This window comes from Serinus canaria, chromosome 1, assembly GCF_022539315.1.
Source record: "Serinus canaria isolate serCan28SL12 chromosome 1, serCan2020, whole genome shotgun sequence".
Lineage (NCBI taxonomy): Eukaryota > Metazoa > Chordata > Aves > Passeriformes > Fringillidae > Serinus > Serinus canaria.
Window position 1 is genome coordinate 113,571,986 of NC_066313.1, and position 20,449 is coordinate 113,592,434.

General features: G+C 54.6%; 1 protein-coding gene across 50 annotated transcripts; it reads left to right on the forward strand.

Annotated features, from left to right (window-relative positions):
- Nucleotides 1-9: 9 nt before the first annotated feature.
- On the forward strand, nucleotides 10-6,923 carry LOC108961920 (uncharacterized). Of its 50 annotated transcripts, none has more exons than XR_007777346.1 (8): nucleotides 11-355; nucleotides 1,673-4,275; nucleotides 4,346-4,380; nucleotides 4,612-4,637; nucleotides 4,912-4,989; nucleotides 5,060-5,154; nucleotides 5,222-5,325; nucleotides 5,466-6,923. XR_007777346.1 is itself a non-coding variant. In XM_050972426.1 (8 exons), the coding sequence occupies exons 2-8, from the start codon at nucleotides 4,012-4,014 to the stop codon at nucleotides 6,026-6,028; spliced, it is 1,200 nt and encodes a 399-aa protein (XP_050828383.1). In that variant the 5' UTR covers nucleotides 53-355; nucleotides 1,673-4,011; the 3' UTR covers nucleotides 6,029-6,923. The 50 variants fall into 50 exon arrangements, 7 of the variants coding, with proteins under 7 accessions (XP_050828383.1, XP_050828345.1, XP_050828419.1 ...); XR_007777353.1 differs by lacking the exon at nucleotides 4,612-4,637 and adding an exon at nucleotides 4,679-4,704; XM_050972426.1 differs by lacking the exons at nucleotides 4,612-4,637; nucleotides 4,912-4,989; nucleotides 5,060-5,154 and adding exons at nucleotides 4,486-4,544; nucleotides 4,773-4,807; nucleotides 5,361-5,430 and having other exon boundaries at nucleotides 53-355; nucleotides 4,346-4,450.
- Nucleotides 6,924-20,449: the final 13,526 nt, after the last annotated feature.

The window sequence follows — 20,449 nt, forward strand, 5'->3', positions numbered from 1 at the left end:
ACATTCAAATGTGAGTATTTATATCCCATATATATATATCTATATGTCTCTCTCTATATGATATGTATGTACATTCATATGTGATTATTTATATCCCTTATACATATCTCTGTCTCTCTTCTCTCTCTTTAGTCTCCTTATTTTTTCAGATTTTTTAAAAATTAATTTATTCACATTAATTTTAAGTCTTAAAATTAATGTGAATAAAATAATGTGAGCGCACTCTTTTAAACCCACTTTCTAAAACCCACTTTAGAAACTTTTAAACTCACATTTTAAATGGGTTCTTGCAGGAAATTTCAGGCAGAGCCAAGCCTTCAGGAGTTGGGAAGCACCTGAGCTCTGGCTGCAGCAGGTGAGATTGTTCCCTCATTTTTAAGGACCCTTGGTGAGCAAACCAGGATGAAACCCAAGGAAAAATGAGGAATGATGGAATGGTTTTGTTGGGAGAGACCCTAAATGTCATCCCGAGCCAGCCCTGCCATGGCAGGGACACCTCCCACTGTGCCCAGTGTCCAGCCTGGCCCTGGGCACTGCCAGGGATCCAGGGCAGCCCCAGCTGCTCTGGGCACCTGTGCCAGGGGCTCTGCAGCAGCAGAGGGAATGACTTGAAATCAGCAAAAAATTGCATGTTTGGGATGGAACTCTGGGTTGGATTTACAGCCCTCATGGGCAGCTTGGCACGAAGCTTTTCTGGGATTGTCACATTCTTCTCAAAGAAGGCATTTCAGAGAGCTGAAAATGATCCATGGATTCCTGTCAAAATTGGGAAATTGTTGCTGCCAAAAGTTTATTTTTGGGTGTGGGATTGGGAGATGGAGCAGAAATTTTTTTCATCTTTAGATTTTTCAGAATGCCAGGATTTTGTGGTTTGCTTGGAGGCAATGGTGTGCCCAGAGCAGCTGGGGCTGCCCCTGGATCCCTGGCAGTGCCCAAGGCCAGGCTGGACACTGGGGCTGGAGCAGCCTGGCACAGTGGGAGGTGTCCCTGCCATGGCTGGGGTGGCACTGGGTGATTTTTAAGGTCCCTCCCAACCCCAACCATTCCTTGATTCTGTGACAATCCCAGTACTGATTTCCTCTCCTCCTGGTGAGGTTACTTTCCATTGAGGCAATCCCTGGAATTGGCAGGGCTGTTCCCAAGCAGCCTGGGGGAGCTGTGGGTGCCAGAGCTCCACAGACAGCACAACTTTGCATGCCCTGAATTCCTGCCCTGACTTGCACTGTGGGGCTCTGCCTGCCAGCTGTGCAGCTGGAGGATGGAATCCTGGAATGTCCTGAGTGGGAATGAACCCCCAGGGACCCCCCAGTGCCACCCCTGCCCTGCCCAGACCCCACCAAGCCCAGCCTGGGCATCCCTGGCAGCGCTGGCCAAAGGCTCCTGGAGCTCTGGCAGCCTCGGGGCCGTGCCCATTCCCTGGGCAGCCTGGGCAGTGCCAGCACCCTCTGGGGAAGAACCTTGCCCTAAAATCCAACCCAAACCCCTCCAGGCCCAGCTCCTGTCGGGATCCTGTCCCTGTGCCAGGGAGCAGAGCCTGGAGCTGCAGCTCAGGTGAGCCCAGGCTCCTCCAGCTGAACATCCCAAGAGCAGGAATCCCCAGAGCAGAGGACAGGGAGTGGTGTGAGGGCCCTGGGCTCAGCTAATCCCTTCCTTTCCCCTTTGTTTTGTTTAGATTTGGCCTCTGGAGTGGAAGCTGCGATGGCTTTGAGCAACCACACCAACAGCAGCTCCGTGCTGCCCAATCTGCTCCACATGGAACAGAAGAAGACCCTGAGGTTCAACAACTACAGCAACCCTGCCCTGGAGCTGCAGGAGGAGATCATGGCCTCCTTCTACATCCTCATCATCGTCGGCTTCTTCGGCTTCCTGCTCTTTGTCATGATGCTCAGCAACATCGTTTCCAGCAAGCCCGAGAACTACATGGACTACCTGTACTCGGGCAAGCTGAGCCCACCCCGGGGCCAGCTGGAGCTGCCCCAGACCCTCAGCAAGGACACCAGGGACACCAGGGACACCAGGGACACCTTTGTCATCATCAACAGCGCTGCCTTCCTGGGCCTGCAGGGGCAGGAGGGCACAGAGCAGCCCGGGACCGAGGGGCTGAGCACAAACTCGGTCCTCAGGGATGTGTGAAAATGGGTTTGTTTTTTCATTTTCCTTCTGTTCAGCCTACCCAGGGATCATTTTCCTCCTTGGGGAGGCTTCCCACGTGCTGCTCTGAAGGCCCTGGAGGGGAAGCTGTGTTATTCCTGCTCCAGGCTGTTGGATGAGGGGCTGGAGGTGAATTCCCTCTTGGCTGCTCTTCCATGGCTGTTCCTGCTGTGTTTCCATGGCTTGGCTCTCAGGAGAAGGGATCACCCTTCCTTTGCTGCTGCCTCCAGCTGGGACAGTGTGTCTGTGCCTGCTTCCTGGTATTCCTGATTCCCTAATTTATTTGGGGGCTGCCACTGACTGTGCCAGCAGGAACAGCCTCAGATGATGGGAAAGGGTTGAGGATCTGTGTCCAGCTCTTCCACAAGGAATGGAGGTTATTCCAAGGATCTGGAGGCACGTGCTGGACTTGGACTTGTTTGGTGTGCAGCAGGTTTTGGACAGTGGTCGTGCATTTCTCAGCAGCTCTTCCACACTTGGCTGCCCTAGACCAGGAGGAGCAGGACATCCCATTCCCAAGGGCTTGGAGACAGGACAATGGGAATGGCTCCCAGTGCCAGAGGGCAGGGCTGGATGGGACCTTGGCAGTGAGGAATTGTTCCCTGGCAGGGTGGGCAGGGCTGGGATGGAATTCCCAGAGCAGCTGGGGCTGCCCCTGGATCCCTGGCAGTGCCCAAGGCCAGGCTGGACACTGGGGCTGGAGCAGCCTGGCACAGTGGGAGGTGTCCCTGCCATGGCACGGCTGGCACTGGGTGGGATTTGAGGTCCCTCCCAACCCAAACCATTCCATGCTCCTGATGTCCCTCCCAGAGCAGCCCTGGGCAGCCTCAGGGCTGGCAGTTCTCAGCTGGAGCCCTGGGGGATGTGCCAGTGCTGTGCCATCGATCCCAAACAATTCCTACAGGGTTTGGTGCCAGCCCTCTCCTCAGGGAATCCCGGAGAGCTGCTGCTGCTCCCCAGGGGGGTCACAGGATCCAAGGGGGGGCTGCAGTTCTGGGGTGTCTCCTGCAGCTCCCCACGGGGCTCAGGAGTGCTCAGCCTGTGCCCTGCAGAGCCCTGGAATCCAGGGTGGCAGATGTGGAGAGCCAAACCCTGGCAGAGGGTTCCAGCTTGGGCACTTGGTCCAAGAATTCATTGGCAAAAGCTCTGGAGTCTGCAAATCCAAATGGTTGGGAACCAGTGGGGCAGATACTGTGAGAACCTTGAGGCATTTGGTTATAGGAGTAAAAATCCAATGAAATCCTGTGAAATGGTGAGTCTGAATGCTGGGGGTTCCTCTCAGCCTCCTTTATGTTCCTCTGTGTGTTTGCTCCTTGTTACTGACAGGAAGAGAATTCCCAACAATTTTCTAGGGAGCATGGTTTCCTAATTCTCCTTCCACAGGTTTTTACTGCCTGGAACTTCACATTTTACTGCTGTGATGTTTCTCTCTCCCAGATTTTCCTGTATCCTTTTCTGCCACGATAAAGTGTTGCTATTATGGGATTTTTGCCACTGTTTGGGCCAATCCAACTGCCTGGAATTGATTTATTCCATGTGGGAACTCCTTAAAGGGAGTTTTCAGAGCCTGATCTCCTCAGAACTGTTCCAAGGCTGCTGCTTCCAGCTGATATCCAAGCTGAAATCCAAACCACTCTCTTGGCTTTCCACACTTGTCCTTGGAATTCCAGAGGTTCAGCTTTCCAGCAGAGACCTCTCCTTTTTTGGGCAGGTGCAAATTCCCAGCCACTGGCTCCAGCAGGGGCCAATTAGGGATTGGAGCTGGTTTTGGATCCTGTTCCTTTGGCTGCCCCGAGGTGTCCCCAACTCCAGCTCCCAGCAGCCACATTCCCATTGCTGCTGCTCAGCTGGAAAAGGGAGATGTTTAAAGGGAGGAACAACACTTGCACTTCCAGGTCTGTTCCTTCTCCCCAGTGGGGCGGTTTTCCAGAAGGGGACAGCTGGAAACATCCAAAATTGGATCCAATTTCTGCCGTGCCAGCACCGAGAGAAGATTCCAGCCTGACTTCCAGCAGCTCGGAGAATTCCTGCTTTGCACACCCAGCTTCTCCATTTTTCCATGCAATAGCATCAGGAAGCAGAGTTGGATGTACCTCATTCCATGGGGAGATCCAGGTTTTGGAGGTGCCTCATTCCATGGGGAGATCCAGGTTTGGAGGTGCCTCATTCCATGGGGAGATCCAGGTCATTGGAGGTGCCTCATTCCATGGGGAGATCCAGGCTTTGGAGGTGCCTCATTCCATGGGGAGATCCAGGTTTCAGTGGTGCCTCATTCCTTGGGGAGATCCAGGTTTCAGTGGTGCCTCATTCCATGGTGACATCCAGGCATTGGAGGTGCCTCATTCCATGGGAGATCCAGGTTTTGGAGGTGCCTCATTCCATGGGAGATCCAGGTTTCAGTGGTGCCTCATTCCATGGGAGATCCAGTTTGGAGGGCCATCCATGGGAATCAGTTTGGAGGTGCCTCATTCCATGGTGAGATCCAGGTTTGGAGGTGCCTCATTCCATGGGAGATCCAGGTTTGGAGGTGCCTCATTCCATGGTGAGATCCAGGTTTGGAGGTGCCTCATTCCATGGGGAGATCCAGGTTTTGGAGGTGCCCCATTCCATGGGAGATCCAGGCTTTGGAGGTGCCTCATTCCATGGGGAGATCCAGGTTTTGGAGGTGCCTCATTCCATGGGGAGATCCAGGTTTCAGTGGTGCCTCATTCCATGGTGACATCCAGGCATTGGAGGTGCCTCATTCCATGGGAGATCCAGGTTTCAGTGGTGCCTCATTCCATGGGGAGATCCAGGTTTTGGAGGTGCCTCATTCCATGGGAGATCCAGGTTTCAGAGGTGCCTCATTCCATGAGGAGATCCAGGTTTTGGAGGTGCCTCATTCCATGGGGAGATCCAGGTTTTGGAGGTGCCTCATTCCATGGGAGATCCAGGTTTTGGAGGTGCCTCATTCCATGAGGAGATCCAGGTTTTGGAGGTGCCTCATTCCATGAGGAGATCCAGGTTTGGAGGTGCCCATTCCATGGGGAGATCCAGGTTTGGAGGTGCCTCATTCCATGGGAAGATCCAGGTTTTGGAGGTGCCTCATTCCATGGGGAGATCCAGGTTTTGGAGGTGCCTCATTCCATGGGAGATCCAGGTTTTGGAGGTGCCTCATTCCATGGGGAGATCCAGGTTTCAGTGGTGCCTCATTCCATGAGGAGATCCAGGTTTTGGAGGTGCCTCATTCCATGGTGACATCCAGGTTTTGGAGGTGCCTCATTCCATGGGGAGATCCAGGTTTTGGAGGTGCGTCATTCCATGGGGAGATCCAGGTTTTGGAGGTGCCTCATTCCATGGGGAGATCCAGGTTTTGGAGGTGCCTCATTCCATGGGGAGATCCAGGTTTTGGAGGTGCCTCATTCCATGGGGAGATCCAGGTTTTGGAGGTGCCTCATTCCATGGGGAGATCCAGGTTTTGGAGGTGCCTCATTCCATGGGGAGATCCAGGTTTTGGAGGTGCCTCATTCCATGGGGAGATCCAGGTTTTGGAGGTGCCTCATTCCATGGGGAGATCCAGGTTTTGGAGGTGCCTCATTCCATGGGGAGATCCAGGTTTTGGAGGTGCCTCATTCCATGGGGAGATCCAGGTTTTGGAGGTGCCTCATTCCATGGGGAGATCCAGGTTTTGGAGGTGCCTCATTCCATGGGGAGATCCAGGTTTCAGCCTCCATCACCCACTCCAGATTTTGGGCAGGGATTTCACCTCCTGCACTGGTGGCTGCTGCAGGGAAGGGCCAGGCTGGGAGCTGAATTCCACAGGGAAGGGCAAACTGAGCTTCCAACAGCAAATTCCCTGCTGAGGGATGACAGAACTCTGATGTTCCCCTGGGAATGAGCCCATTCCTCTCACACCTCACCACCTCCTGCAGGTGGCTGAGGTGGCTCCTTCCCTCTGCACTGGGGGCTCCACATCCCAAAAGGAGAGAGGAAAATCAAATTCTGAGCACTCAGGATCTGGTTGGTGGCTTTGTCCCTTTCCCAACCACTCTGTCCCTCCCCCCTGGAGCTTTTTTTCCCTCCTGGCTTTTCCCTCCCCACCCCAGGGAGATGCAGCTGATAAAAGCACACTGATAAAAGCTCCAGCTCCTGAAGAAATCCCCATCCTAGAGTCCAGTGTTCACTATTTCCACCTGGAATCCTGGCTGGGATGAAGCCATGAGGGGAGGGGGATGAACTCAGCCTTGGCTGAGAATTCCTAGTGGCCCACCCCAAACTCCATCAGTTTTCACAAAGCCTCTCCCTGGTTCAGCAGGAAACCCCCAGCTCTTGCACTGGCTCTGCTCTGAGCAGCAGAAGGCTCTTGATTTCATTTTTGTCTTGATTTATTTTCTCAATTTCCCACCTTGTTGTGTTTCCATCCTGAGGCCGTCTTTGGTTTGGGCAAGTTTGTCTCTCTTGGTTCCAGCAGAGCTGAAATTACCCATTTTTGGGAAGGATTTTTGGCACCAGAAATGCAACCTTGGGGTGGGACTTCAGCTCATGCTCAGGAATCCATCAGCCAGCGGGAAGGAAAAGAGATTATTTAAATTGGGGAGGGTGTGGGTTAGAAAAAGAATCCTGATCTTTGTTACTTTGTGTAAGTCTGGGAGAGAACCAAATTCCCTGTGGAGAGCTGGTTTTGGAAAAAAAAAAAAAAAAGAAACCTACAAGACATTTAATTTAGATAAAAATAAAATATTAAGTTTCAAACTTAATTTTAGCTGTAATATAATACAGCAGTAAAAAGAAAACCCCTGCAGTCACTGTGTATTTCATTATGTTCTGAATTTCATGATGTTTTTAGTTGGCATTTTAAAATAAATGTGAAAATGTGTGTAAAATAAATGTTTTTTTGTGATGGTTTTTAGCTGGAATCTCAAAGGTGGTGACTGGGAAGGTGATGACATAATGAGCCCTGGAGGGGTAATTGGGATGTAAGTGATAATTCCACCCTGACTGCTCCATTCCCAGGGACTTTGTTCAGGGGCAGTTGGTAAATTTGGTGCTTGGCTTGGTTTGTGTCACTGCTGCAGGGCTGGGACAGAGAACCCCCTGCTCAGTGACCCTGGGATTGCCAGGTCCCAGGATCAGGAATGTCCTGAGTGGGAATGAACCCCCAGGGACCCCCCAGTGCCACCCCTGCCCTGCCCAGACCCCACCAAGCCCAGCCTGGGCATCCCTGGCAGCGCTGGCCAAAGGCTCCTGGAGCTCTGGCAGCCTCGGGGCCGTGCCCATTCCCTGGGCAGCCTGGGCAGTGCCAGCACCCTCTGGGGAAGAGCCTTGCCCTAAAATCCAACCCAAACCCCTCCTGGGCCAGCCCCAGCCAGGATCTATCGGTTTCTCTGGGTCAGGATTGAAGGCACTTGAGCTGGTGGTTCATGTTCAGATTTAAGTCTTTATTATTTCTTATCAGTAAAACAGTCTCAGGGCTGTGAGCTCTGCAGCTTTTCATTAGAAGGCACAAAGTGACCAACAATCTCTTCTTCCAAGGATTTTTAAGACCAAACCATCCAATGAGGAACTGACACCTGGATTATTTTTCCTTTTACCCCAATAACTGATCCCACAGAGCTGCAATGGGAACTTTCCTGCCCAATTACAAAATGCCCCCAAACCCATGGAGAAGGAGGAAGAAGAAGGTGAAGAAGGAACCCAGGACCACACCCTGTGCCCTCCATCTTGCTCCCATCCACAACACACTAAAAACCCCAAACCCTCAATTTCTCACCCAGTCACACACCTGCACTGCTCTCTAGAATCTGTTTCACACTTTTGGGGGTTCCAGTCTGTCTTGGAGTCTGGGAAACTTTCTCCATGAATGAGGGTCAGAGTCAGAGCTGCCCTGGGGGTCAGGGCACCCCAGAGCAGGGAGAAATATTCCCAGTGCCCTGGGTTTGCACAGGGATCCTGTCCCTGTCCCTGTCCCAGCAGTGGGCACTGCCTGCCCCTCACCAGGAGGGTTTGATCTGGGGGTGAAGGAGCCAGGGACAGCCAGAGCTGGGGTGATGCCACCTGGCAGCCTCAGAGCATCACCCTGGAACGATGCCGTGTCCCCAAGGCCTCAGGGACACCATGTCAGCCTGGAACAGCTCGGGGACAGGGGAGGGAACAGGGAAGAAGGGAAGTGCTGCTTCATTCCTGGATGCTCCCACAGTCCTTCCCTCACTGCTTTCCTCCCAACATCCACTCACAGTCAGGAGGGGCCAAAGGCAAGAGTGACAAAAGTGGCAGGGCCTTTGAAGGGCACGTCCTGACTGGTGTGGGATGAAATAAAGAAATTAAATTATTAAAGAAGGAAACAAGCAGGTCAGGGCTGATCCTGCCCCTGTGCCCAGCTCTGGGGACACCTCTGGGTGCTGTGCCCAGCTCTGGGGGCACCTCTGGGTGCTGTGCCCAGCTCTGGGGACACCTCTGGGTGCTGTGCCCAGCTCTGGGGACACCTCTGGGTGCTGTGCCCAGCTCTGGGGACACCTCTGGGTGCTGTTCCCAGCTCTGGGGACACCTCTGGGTGCTGTGCCCAGCTCTGGGGGCACCTCTGGGTGCTGTGCCCAGCTCTGGCTCCTCAGCACAGCAGGGCCAGGAGCTCCTGGAGCTGAGCAAGGGCCTGGAGCAGCTCCGTGCCCAGGGAAGGCTGAGGGAGCTGGGGCTGCTCAGCTGGAGAGGAGCCCCAGGGAGAGGGGCCTCAGCCCTGCCTGGCCCTGCCTGTCCCTGTGTCTGTCCCTGTGTCCCTGTCTCTGTCCCTGGCTGTCCCTAGCTGTCCCAGGAGCAGGGAGGTCACTCTGTCCCTGCCCTGGGCACTGCTGAGGGCACACCTGGAGTGCTGTGCCCAGCTGTGGCCCCTCAGTTTGGGAGGGACCTTGGGACACTGAGCCCATCCAGAGGGGCCAGCGAGGCTGGAGAGGGGCTGGGAACACAAACCCTGAGAGGGAGCCCTGGGGGAGCTGGGGGTGCTCAGCCTGGAGAAAAGGAGACTCAGGGGTGCCCCCATCCCTCTGCCAGCTCCTGAAAGGTGCCTGTGCTCAGCTGGGGCTGGGCTCTGTCTGCAGCAGCACTGACACAGCCAGAGCTCACAGCCTGGAGCTGCACCCAGGGAAATCCAGGCTGGAGAGCAGGGAAAAGGTTTTTCCAGCAAGGGGGAGAAAGTTCTGGCCTGGCTGCCCTGGAGGTGGTGGAGTGCCCATCCCTGGGGGTGTTTAACAAAGCCTGGAGGTGGCACTGGGTGCCAGGGCTCAGCTGGGCTCCTGGGGCTGGGCTGGACTCCATGGGCTTGGAGGTCTCTTCCAATCTTGTCATTCAGAGAATTCTGGGAATTCTTTCTGTCCCTGTGTCTGTCCCTGTGTCTGTCCCCGTGTCTGTCCCTGTGTGCAGAGGTCAGAGCAGCCCAGGCTCTGCTCCAGGCCCAGCCATGGCCCCAGAGCCACGGGCAGGGGCTGAGCCCAGCAATTCCCCTGCACAGGAGGCACAGCTTCTGCCCTGGGTGTGATGGCTCAGGTTTGAGCTTTTCTATTTTTCACATTCTGTGCTGCTTTAGTGTGTGGGGCTGGGTTCATATTATGGGATGGTGAGCTCTGTGCACAGAGCAGGGAGACAAAACAATTCCTGCTCCAGCTGGGCACCAAGGACAAATGATCCCAATCTCAGCCCAGGAGCACAAACCCCGTGGGCTGGAGAGAGAAAAACAAGCAGGGTGGGAGTGCCTGGGCTAAAGCTGGGCTGGGACAATGAACTGCAAGGTGGGAATGGAGCAGAGCTGATCCCAGGGAGAGACCCCGTGCCCGGCCGGGCATTTTGGGGCCATTTTGGGTCATCTTGGGTGCAGCCCTGGCTGGGCTCTGGTGCTGCCCAGGGTGGGTCCATGGAGGAGATCCTTGGAATCAATCCCTGATTTATTCTTTAGCTCTGCCCAGCCTCTGCTCTGGGTCAGCCTTCTTCTGTGTCCAGAGGGATCCTGACAGGCTGCCCCAAAATATCCCTGCCTGCTACAACCCTGTCCAAACATTGCAACAACTCCATGGCTGAAGGTCAGAGAGCACATCGGGATGCCCTGTCCTGAATTCCTGCTGGAGAGGGACACCTGGGGTGCTCCTTTGTGGCTAAAGGAAAATCCCAGAGCCACAGAATCCCAGAATCACTGAGAGACATCCATGGGCATCCAGCAGCACCCCAAACCCTGTCCCCAAGGCCACATCCAGACTGCTCTGGGACAATCCCAGGGACTCCAAACCTCCCTGGGCAGCTCCTGCCCAAGGCCTGACCACTCTGCCAGGGACATTTTCTGTCCCAGTCTCCACCCTGAGCCTGCCCTGGTGCCATCTGAGGCCATTTCCTCTCCTCCTTTCCCTGCCCCTCCTGGCAGGAGCTGTGCAGAGCAGAGAGGTCCCCCCTGAGCCTCCTTTGCTCCAGGCTGAGCCCTTTCCCAGCTCCCCCAGCTGCTCCTCCCAGGCTGTGCTGATGGACTGGGAGTGCTGTGAAATCAGAATGAGGAAAGGAATAGTTGAGGTGCCTCTGTCCCCCGGGGCAGGGCAGGGATTGCACAGCCCTGGGCTCCTCTCACCCAGCTCTGCTCAGCCCATGGCCCAGTGACTGCTGCCCTGCCCTGCCCTGCCCTGCCCTGCCCTGCCCTGCCCTGCCCTGCCCTGCCCTGCCCTGCCCTGCTGACCCCCCCGGGGCCAAGGGGCAGCTCCAGCCACAGCAGCACAGCCCCAGCACTCCCTTGCAGGAGGGAGAACAAGCCCAGACCTGAAGGGCTCAGAGTCCTGGCTCTGCTCCCTCTGCCTGGGCTTTGCTTCCAGGGCTCAGCAGCTGCAGGTTCTGGTGCTGCTCCCACCCTTGTTCCATGGAAAGGTGTGTCCTGCCCTCGTGGGACCAGGAATGGGACCAGAGGGTTGTGGAATCATGGAATGCTTTGGGTTGGAAGGGCTTTGAACCCATCTTGTCCCATCTCCCTCCCACTGTGCCAGGCTGCTCCAGCCCCAGTGTCCAGCCTGGCCTTGGGCACTGCCAGGGATCCAGGGATGGAATTCCATCCCAGCCCCTGCCCACCCTGCCAGGGAACAATTCCTCATTGCCAAGATCCCAGCCAGCCCTGCCCTCTGGCACTGGGAGCCATTCCCTGGCTCCTGTCCCTCCATCCTTGTCCCCAGTCCCTCTGCAGCTCTCCTGGAGCCCCTTCAGGCTCTAAAATCTCCCCAGAACCTTCTCTCCCCCAAGCTGCACAACTCCAATCCCCTGCTCCCCGTCCATTTAGCACCAGGGAATATCCCAAGGGAGCAATCTGTGCCACAGGAACTGTCTTCCCTGGTTTGGATTCCTTGGGAAGACAATGGGGAAGCCCCCATGAAGGATTTCAAGGAAGCAAACCTCAGGAAAGAGGAAATTTCCTGCCAGATTCCCAGAAAACAAAGGGGAAAAAGAGAACAATCTCCTTTTCCTGGGAAAGCTTTGTCCAATCCCTTCCCCTTTCCCTCTGGGATGGTGAGGCCTGGCAGAGCTTTTCTCCCCAGTCCCTTTTAACACCATGGAAACCTGTGGGCAGGAGAAAGAGCTGAGTCTGAAATCCAAGGAACTTTGGGATTTTACAGGAACCCCCCCAAGAGGAGTCCTTGCCTTTCCTCCAGCCCCCCTCTGCTGCTGGGTAGGATAATTACAGCCCGTGTTTTCCACAAAACCCTGGAACCCTTCGTGGGGCAAGGAAAATATTGTGGCTGCTGCAGCTGTGACTCAACTGGTAATTTGGGGTGACGAGCAATTCCTTGAACATCTGACTCAAGTTAATGGGAGGATGTTTCCCAACAGCAGCACCTTAGTCAAGAGCCCTTGAAACAACAGCCCAGCTCCTCAGCAGGGCTTGGAATCCCCATGGATTTACTGGGATTGCCAGCAGGAGCTCTTGGAGGGAGGCTCAGGACAGTCGGACAGAGCAGGAGGGCAAAGCCAAGCTCTGGTCCCACTCAGGAAGCTCTGTGTGTGTGGAGATTTTCTCTAAAATGTGGGGAAAAAATAATTAAAGGATCTTTGCATAGGGATGAGGGGCAGAGGCAGATGCAAATGTTGGGGAGATGCTGTCACAGATGTCCCTCTGCTCGAGCTGGAATGCAAATCACAGTTTCCATCATGTCTCATTGACTAATGACTCCTAAATGCTTTGCCAAGCCTCATCTTCCTGGGAAGAAAACCCCACAAACATTGATTTTTCCTCCAGCTCTTGGAGCAGGTGTGTAATGGATCACCCCAACACATTTTTAGATGGGAACATTTCCCCCCATTTTCAGCTTTCTGCAACCCAGGGGCAAAAGCACTCGGGGACATAATTGAGGGGTGATTATGGTGGGACTGGAGGGTCCTGGAGGTCTCTCCCAAGCTGGATGATTTGGGATTTGGGGATAAAAGCTTTTCTGAGGGAGCAGGCAGAGTGGAGCCCATTGAGAAGTGGGAGAAGGGTGGCCAGGAACGGAGAGCCAGGAGACAGCACTCAAAGCTCTGTCCCTGTGAACTTATTCCTTGGAATTTCTTCCTGCAGGGCCCAGGTGGGAGAGGAGCTGGGAGGAAGAGGGAATGCCCTAGTGATGGTCTGTGTGAGGAAAGGAGAACAGAGCTGGTTCAGAGCTCAAGCACAAGGCCCAGGCTCATTTCTTTGACTCCAGCTCCACGTTGGAGCTGCCATTTGTTGGGGCTTGGCTCTGAGGAGCAGCAGGCTGGGAAATGAGCCCGAGTTTAGGCCAGAGAAATGAGTCAGGGCGGATAAAAAGAGCTGGAGGACTGTGAAAGGGTCACAGCGTTGGAAGTGAGGCACTGGGGAGCAAAGCCAAGCAGCAGGAGGAAGCCCAGGAGAAAATAAAGGATAATCAAAAAGGAGAGTCACCCATCTGTGCTCCATGGCATCAACAGGAAGCAGCCACATCCATCCTCCTCCATGTGACAGCCACGTCCCAGCCTCGGGGACAGACTGGAACAGCCTTGCAGGGATGCTGGGACACGTGGCCATTTCCAGGAGCTCCCTCTGCCAGCTGGGAATCCACGTGGCTAAAAGCCAAATCCCTCCTTGGTGCCCAAGGAAACCTCCCCTGTGCAGGAGCACACGAGGAGCTCATTGCCATGGGATAACCTGGGCACTGCCAGGAATTCCTGTCAGCAGCTGGGATTGTCCCAGAGGGCTCCACACTGAGCCAGGCGAGGTCCAGCTGAGCCCAGACAGGCTGGAACTGCTCCAGCAGCCAGGACAAAGCAGCTTCAAATTAAAACCAGCCTGGGCAGTGACCTGGGCTGTGCCACCTCCCTGTTAGTCACTGACAGCCAAAAACGGCCCTTGGATCAAACCCAGGGGGAAATCAACAGCTCAGGCTGTGGAGATTGTACCTGAGCTGTCCCCACCACTCCTGTGGGGGGACATTGGGCTGGTGTCCATGTGGAGCTGCAGTGTAAGAGCCAAAGCTCTCAGACACAGCCCAAACCACGGGAAAGGTCACACAGGGAGCAGCTGAGGGCACCTGGAATGTGCAGCTGGAGGGGCCTGGGGGAGACCCCGAGGGGCTGCAGCTCCCACCTCTGCTCCTGGCACAGGGACAGCACCAGGCAGCAGCTGGGGCAGCTCCAGCAGGAATTCAGGACAGGGCATCCCGATGTGCTCTCTGACCTTCAGCCATGGAGTTGTTGCAGTGTTTGCACAGGGTTGTAGCAGGCAGGGATATTTTGGGGCAGCCTGTCAGGATCCCTCTGGACACAGCCAGCACTGCAGCAGATCAGCTGTTCCTGGGATCCCGGGGGAAAAGATGGGCTCAGACAAACCCAAAGGCTCACAAACACTACAGGGAGCCTCGGGATCTCTCAGGAGACCAAAACACCCCGAGGCTTGGCCCACTCAGCACTCAGAGACCCCAGCAAATGCAAGAACTGATCCAGGAGAAAGAACCAATTCCAAAGGGTTCCCTCAGTTCAAAAGAAAACCCAGCCTGGACAGGGCAAGGCATCCAAAGGGCAAAGCTTGTTCCTTGCAGGTGATGCAGGGAAACCATGGAATATTGGGAGAAAAAGGGATCAGGGGCACTGCAAACTCCTCTGAAGGGAAATGGCTGGGGGAGATCATCACTGATAGCAATCCTCTGCTACTCAGAGCAGCCACAGAATCAGCCAGGCGGGAAAAGGCCTCCAGACCATGGCACAGGGACAGCACCAGGGAGGGGCTGGGGCTCAACCAGGAGGGGTTTGGGTTGGATTTTAGGGCAAGGCTCTTCCCCAGAGGGTGCTGGCACTGCCCAGGCTGCCCAGGGAATGGGCACGGCCCCGAGGCTGCCAGAGCTCCAGGAGCCTTTGGCCAGCGCTGCCAGGGATGCCCAGGCTGGGCTTGGTGGGGTCTGGGCAGGACAGGGGTGGCACTGGGGGGTCCTTTCCCACTCAGGAATTCCATTATTATTATTATTATTCTTATTTATATTATTATTAGTATTATTACTTATTATTATTCATTATTATTTATCATTATTAATATTAATATTAATATTATATTAATATTAATATTAATATTATATTAATATTAATATTAATATTAATATTATTCCATGAGATCAGGAGCATTTTGCTTGGCATTAATCTCCATTCCAGACCAACATTAAGGTTTCCACCTTTCCTGCCCAAGACATTTGTCTGCTCCTCCTCCTCCTCCTGTTTAACCCTTCCCACCCCGTGTGTCCCTGCCCCCTCCTGCCCTCCAGACTCAGCACACCCTGACCCAAGTGACCTTCAGGGGGACACTGGGACCCCATCATTCAGGGAACCTTTGGTTTCAGGGACAGCTGGAAGAGAGGGGTTGAGGGAGGGGTAAATGTCCCGTTCCTGGCAGTTATTCCTGAATTTGGGAACTTCCAGGCTCCTTTCTGATCACTGTGGGTTTGTTCCCACTCAGGAATTCCATGGCTCAGTCCCAGCAAGGTCAGCACTGCTGGATGCTCAGCAAGCTCCTGCAGAGTGAAGATTTAAGCCATGTTCACATCTCAGATGGGATTTGGGATCAATCCACCTCCTGGGGTTATTTCATATTGATTTTCTACATCTCCATCCAGCTCCCAGGCAGGAACCTCTGTGTGTGTGGGTGATCCTGAGATGGTTCCCACTGGCATCTGCTCCCCAAAAACCCGTCAGGAATTGGAGGAAGGAGCTGCTCTGCCATCCTGCCTTGCCTTAAAAACTGTCCAAGCCAGGATGTGGGAATGAATGGAAGAGGAAAAAACAAAGCCCTCAGTCTCCTTCCTTGGGCCAGCAGTGCTGGACAGAGCTCCAGGAGTGCTGGGACAACATTCCCAGGGAAAAACTGGGATTGCTGGGGGGTCTGGGCAGGGCCAGGGTTGGGACTGGATGATCCCTGTGGTTCCTTCCCACTCAGGATATTCCAGCTCATGTGAGGTCCATCAGCTCCCCATTAGCCTTGAAGGCTGAGGTTAATAAGAGTTAATGAATATTAACTAATTAACTATGGCATATGTGCTATAATTAGAGGATGCAACAAGTTGCTGCATCCTTGGGAAGGAATCCTGCCAGGACTGGAGCTGGGATCCCAGGGAATTGAAGGATTCTCCCCCCACACAGAACATTTGCAGAGCAGGAAGAAAACAGGTGGAATTGCAGATTCCCAAGGGGAAGAGCAGGGAGGGAAGTGTTGGGATGCCTGATGGGATGTTGGATCCCCTGGGATGCTGCTCAGCCCCAGCCTGGGGTGATTCTGGCAGAAGTCTCAGGCTCAAAGATTTCAGTGGGACTAAAATTAGGCTGAGCTTATCTCAGCTAAAGTTTAATGACCAAACTGTCCTGTTGCAGGTTCAAATTTTCATTTTAAGGCCTCAGAAAGCCCAGAGCCCTGAGCTCCCTCTTCCAGCAGCCACTTGAGACACCTCAGAACCTGGCAGAGTTTGGTTTGCTTCCCTTGAAATCCCAGCAGCTCCTTTCTGACCACTCCACAGGGATTGCAGCTTCTGGTTAAACCCACACAGCCTTCATGGGAATAAAAGGAACCCTAAAGGTGCAAACTGGAAGATTAGAAGCCAGTTTTGAATTTCAAGCCTTTTATTTTGTGCCTTCACCGCTTGGCACTGGTGACAATGACAGCATCAGAAACACAGACCTGTGCAAGGGAGGTGCAGCCCAAACCCTGCTTTGGAAAAGAGGAATTTTATGGAACTGGGGAGGAGAGACCCTGTGCTCTGTGGGCACCACAGTGACCTGGCTCGGTTTTTGGGATGGGAATATTTCCAAGAGGTTCCTGAGCAGATCCTCTGGTGCTGAAGTGGCACTTGGGGACAGGCTTTGGGGTGATGGTGGCATTGGATGATCCTGGAGGGATCTTTCCACCCTGGTTATTCTGGGATACACCAGCACTCCACGGCCCTCTAGCCTTGCTGCCTCCTCTCCCTCAGCAATGAGACTGAGCTGAATTCTCTTTTCCTCTTTTAAATCTGTTTTTAACCATAAAAACCCTTCTGTGTCCAGGGAAGGCCTGGAGGTGGCACTGAGTGCTCTGGGCTGGGCACAAGGTGGCCATGGGGCACAGCTGGCACTGCCTGGGCTGGGAGGGCTTTGCCAGCCCCAGGGATTTGGGGATTCTGGGATTTTTTCAGAATTCAGACCCCAAGCTGGTCGCTGAAGGAGAAACTGCAGCAAAGCTGGGCAGCTGTCTCCCTCCAGTGTCAGCAGCTTTTCCTGATCCAGCTGTGCCACAAGGGATTCCAAAGGGGAAAACACCTGGGAGCTGTGAGAGCACAAATCCAACTGCCCGAGAACAGCAGGGAATGGCCATGGATCTGTGTGGGACAGGATTGGGAACAGCCATGGATCTGTGTGGGACAGGGAACAGCCATGGATCCGTGTGGGGACAGACAGGGAACAGCCATGGATCTGTGTGGGACAGGATTGGGAACAGCCATGGATCTGTGTGGGACAGGATTGGGAACAGCCATGGATCCGTGTGGGGAATGGGAACAGCCATGGATCTGTGTGGGAATGGGAACAGCCATGGATCTGTCTGGGACAGGGCAGGGAACAGCCATGGATCTGTGTGGGACAGGGTTGGGAACAGCCATGGATCTGTGTGGGACAGGGATGGGAACAGTCATGGATCTGTGTGGGACAGGATTGGGAACAGTCATGGATCCGTGTGGGGACAGACAGGGAACAGCCATGGATCTGTGTGGGACTGGGAACAGCCATGGATCTGTGTGGGACAGAGATGGGAACAGCCATGGATCTGTCTGGGACAGGATTGGGAACAGCCATGGATCTGTGTGGGACAGGGCTGGGAACAGCCATGGATCTGTCAGGGACAGGGCAGGGAACAGCCATGGATCTGTGTGGGACAGGGCTGGGAACAGCCATGGATCTGTGTGGGACAGGATTGGGAACAGCCATGGATCTGTGTGGGACTGGGAACAGCCATGGATCTGTCTGGGACAGGGCAGGGAACAGCCATGGATCCGTGTGGGAATGGGAACAGCCATGGATCCGTGTGGGACAGGGCTGGGAACAGCCATGGATCTGTGTGGGACAGGGCAGGGAACAGCCATGGATCTGTGTGGGACAGGGATGGGAACAGCCATGGATCTGTGTGGGACAGGGATGGGAACAGCCATGGATCTGTGTGGGACAGGGCAGGGAACAGCCATGGATCTGTGTGGGACAGGATTGGGAACAGCCATGGATCTGTGTGGGACAGACAGGGAACAGCCATGGATCTGTGTGGGACAGGATTGGGAACAGCCATGGATCATGTGTGGGACAGGGCTGCGAACAGCCATGGATCCGTGTGGGACAGGGCTGGGAACAGCCATGGATCTGTGTGGGACAGGGCTGGGAACAGCCATGGATCTGTGTGGGATAGGATAGGGAACAGCCATGGATCCGTGTGGGACAGGGCAGGGAACAGCCATGGATCTGTGTGGGACAGGGCTGGGAACAGCCATGGATCTGTGTGGGACAGGGAACAGCCATGGATCTGTGTGGGACAGGGATGGGAACAGCCATGGATCTGTGTGGGACTGGGAACAGCCATGGATCTGTGTGGGACAGAGATGGGAACAGCCATGGATCTGTGTGGGACTGGGAACAGCCATGGATCAGTGTGGGACAGGGCGGGGAACAGCCATGGATCTGTGTGGGACAGGGAACAGCCATGGATCTGTGTGGGACAGGGCTGGGAACAGCCATGGATCTGTGTGGGACAGGGAACAGCCATGGATCTGTGTGGGACAGGGCTGGGAACAGCCATGGATCTGTGTGGGAAGGGACAGGACTGCACAAGACCATCTCTTATCCTGGAAATTTTATATTCCCCCATCCCAAGCTCTGATGTCACACTGAAATTTAGGAATGGCTTCAAACAGGAGGAAGGCATGGTTGGTTGGGACATTGGGAGAAAATTTCTGGCTGGCAGGGTGGGCAGGTCTGGGATGGAATTCCCAGAGCAGCTGGGGCTGCCCCTGGATCCCTGGCAGTGCCCAAGGCCAGGTTGGACACTGGGGCTGGAGCAGCCTGGCACAGTGGGAGGTGTCCCTGCCATGGCAGGGGTGGCACTGGGTGATCCTTGAAATCCCTTCCACCCCAAACCACTCTGGGATTCTAAATTCCAGGCTGGAGCAGATTTGAAGTCTTTTACCTGTGCAGATTTTTCTGATTTGGCTGCAGAGGCAGGGATGTGCAGTAAATTGCAGATTTCTGAGACTCCTCACAGCTCCTTTCTCCATAGTCAGGGGCAAACTGAGCATTAATTAATTCCCTTCCTGCACATCTTTGGCAGGGATGGTTTGAAGCCAGACTTGATTTCTTTGGGTGCCAAATGGTGCTCAGTGGCTTTGGTGGTAAATGGAGCTGCAAGGGGAGATTGTGATTTCTGCTCACAAAACAGTGGTTGAAAAGCTAAAAAAAAAGTTCCCTCATCACAATTTTTATTTTTTTTTCCTAGAAAAATCTAGTCTAGACAGCCTAAAAACTCCAGATTGGGGCTAATATCCAAAATAACCAGTGAGTGCACAGAGGCCAGCCCCTGGGGAGGTCTGGGGAGAGCCTCCAGCAGAATTCCTGTGCTTCCCTCAGGGAGGTGGCACCAGGCTGTGCCCACTGCCACCCCAGGAACTGAATTCAACTCCCCCCAGGTCACCTTGGCCTGCTCAGGTGAGTGCTGGGAGCAGAGAGGAACTGCTGCATTCCCTGGGATGCTGGGAATTCCCTGGCAGCTCTGAGGCTGCTGGAGCAGGGTATTCTCTAGGATCCAGCAGGATATTGCACAGCAGGGCATTTCTCTGGGCTGGGAATGGCTTTCTGCACTGCTTTTGTTCTCCAGTCTCCAAGGAGACAGCAGGAAAAGGGAGGTTTGAACATCCCTGCACTCCCAGGGAGCTCCCTGTGCTCTCTGCTTGGGTGAGGGCTGAGCTCAGGGCTTCTCCAAGGGCTCTCCAGCTTTCTCTTCCCTGCTCTCCCCACTGCACTGGAAAAATTCTGCTTCTCCCCAACTCCCAGAAGGGTCTAGGGAGTGCTTTGGAATGGAAATGGGGATGTGAAGGTCCCTGAGGCACTGCCACACCTGAGCCTTCACTGCTGTGTTTTCTCTTTCTCTGTTGGTGAACCTAAATCTGCTCAGGAGCCAGGCTGGGAGAGCTGGGAGTGTCCAGGAGATGGAAAAGCTCCAGGGAGAGCTCAGAGCCCCTGGCAGGGCCTGAAGGGGCTCCAGGAGAGCTGCAGAGGGACTGGGGACAAGGACAGAGGGACAGCAGCCAGGGAATGGCTCCCAGTGCCAGAGGGCAGGGCTGGCTGGGATCTTGGCAATGAGGAATTGTTCCCTGGCAGGGTGGGCAGGGCTGGGATGGAATTCCATCCCTGGATCCCTGGCAGTGCCCAAGGCCAGGCTGGACCCTGGGGCTGGAGCAGCCTGGCACAGTGGGAGGTGTCCCTGCCATGGCAGGGCTGGCACTGGGTGATTTTAGGAGATTCTGGGGCTCTTCCAACCCAAACCATTCCAGGATTCCATGCCCAATTTCTCCAGGATTTGGTGCCACTGCAGAGGCAGGAACAGCTGCCCCCAGGCTGAGCAGGGAACAGGGATCCAAAGAGATTCCTGAGGATGAACCTCCTGCCATGAAACTCCTTCTGGGAGCTCCATGGGCCCAAGGAAGTCCTGGATGCACCGAGAGCCTGGAGCTGCTCCTCTCCTGGGACTGTCCTCCTGATCCCAGGCTGGCCCCACAGCCTGACCCTTGCAGGAAGGAGCTGCAAAAGCTGCACTGAGCCCTCTCCACTTCCCTCT

Excerpts from the sequence above, each read along its gene's own strand:
- LOC108961920 (XM_050972426.1), top strand. The coding sequence starts at position 4,012 with ATGTTTAAAGGGAGGAACAACACTTGCACTTCCAGGTCTGTTCCTTCT. Across the intron at positions 4,808-5,221 it reads CATTCCATGGGGAGATCCAG|GTTTTGGAGGTGCCTCATTC; the intron begins GTTTTGGAGGTG and ends GGGAAGATCCAG. Across the intron at positions 5,431-5,465 it reads CATTCCATGGGGAGATCCAG|GTTTTGGAGGTGCCTCATTC; the intron begins GTTTTGGAGGTG and ends GGGGAGATCCAG.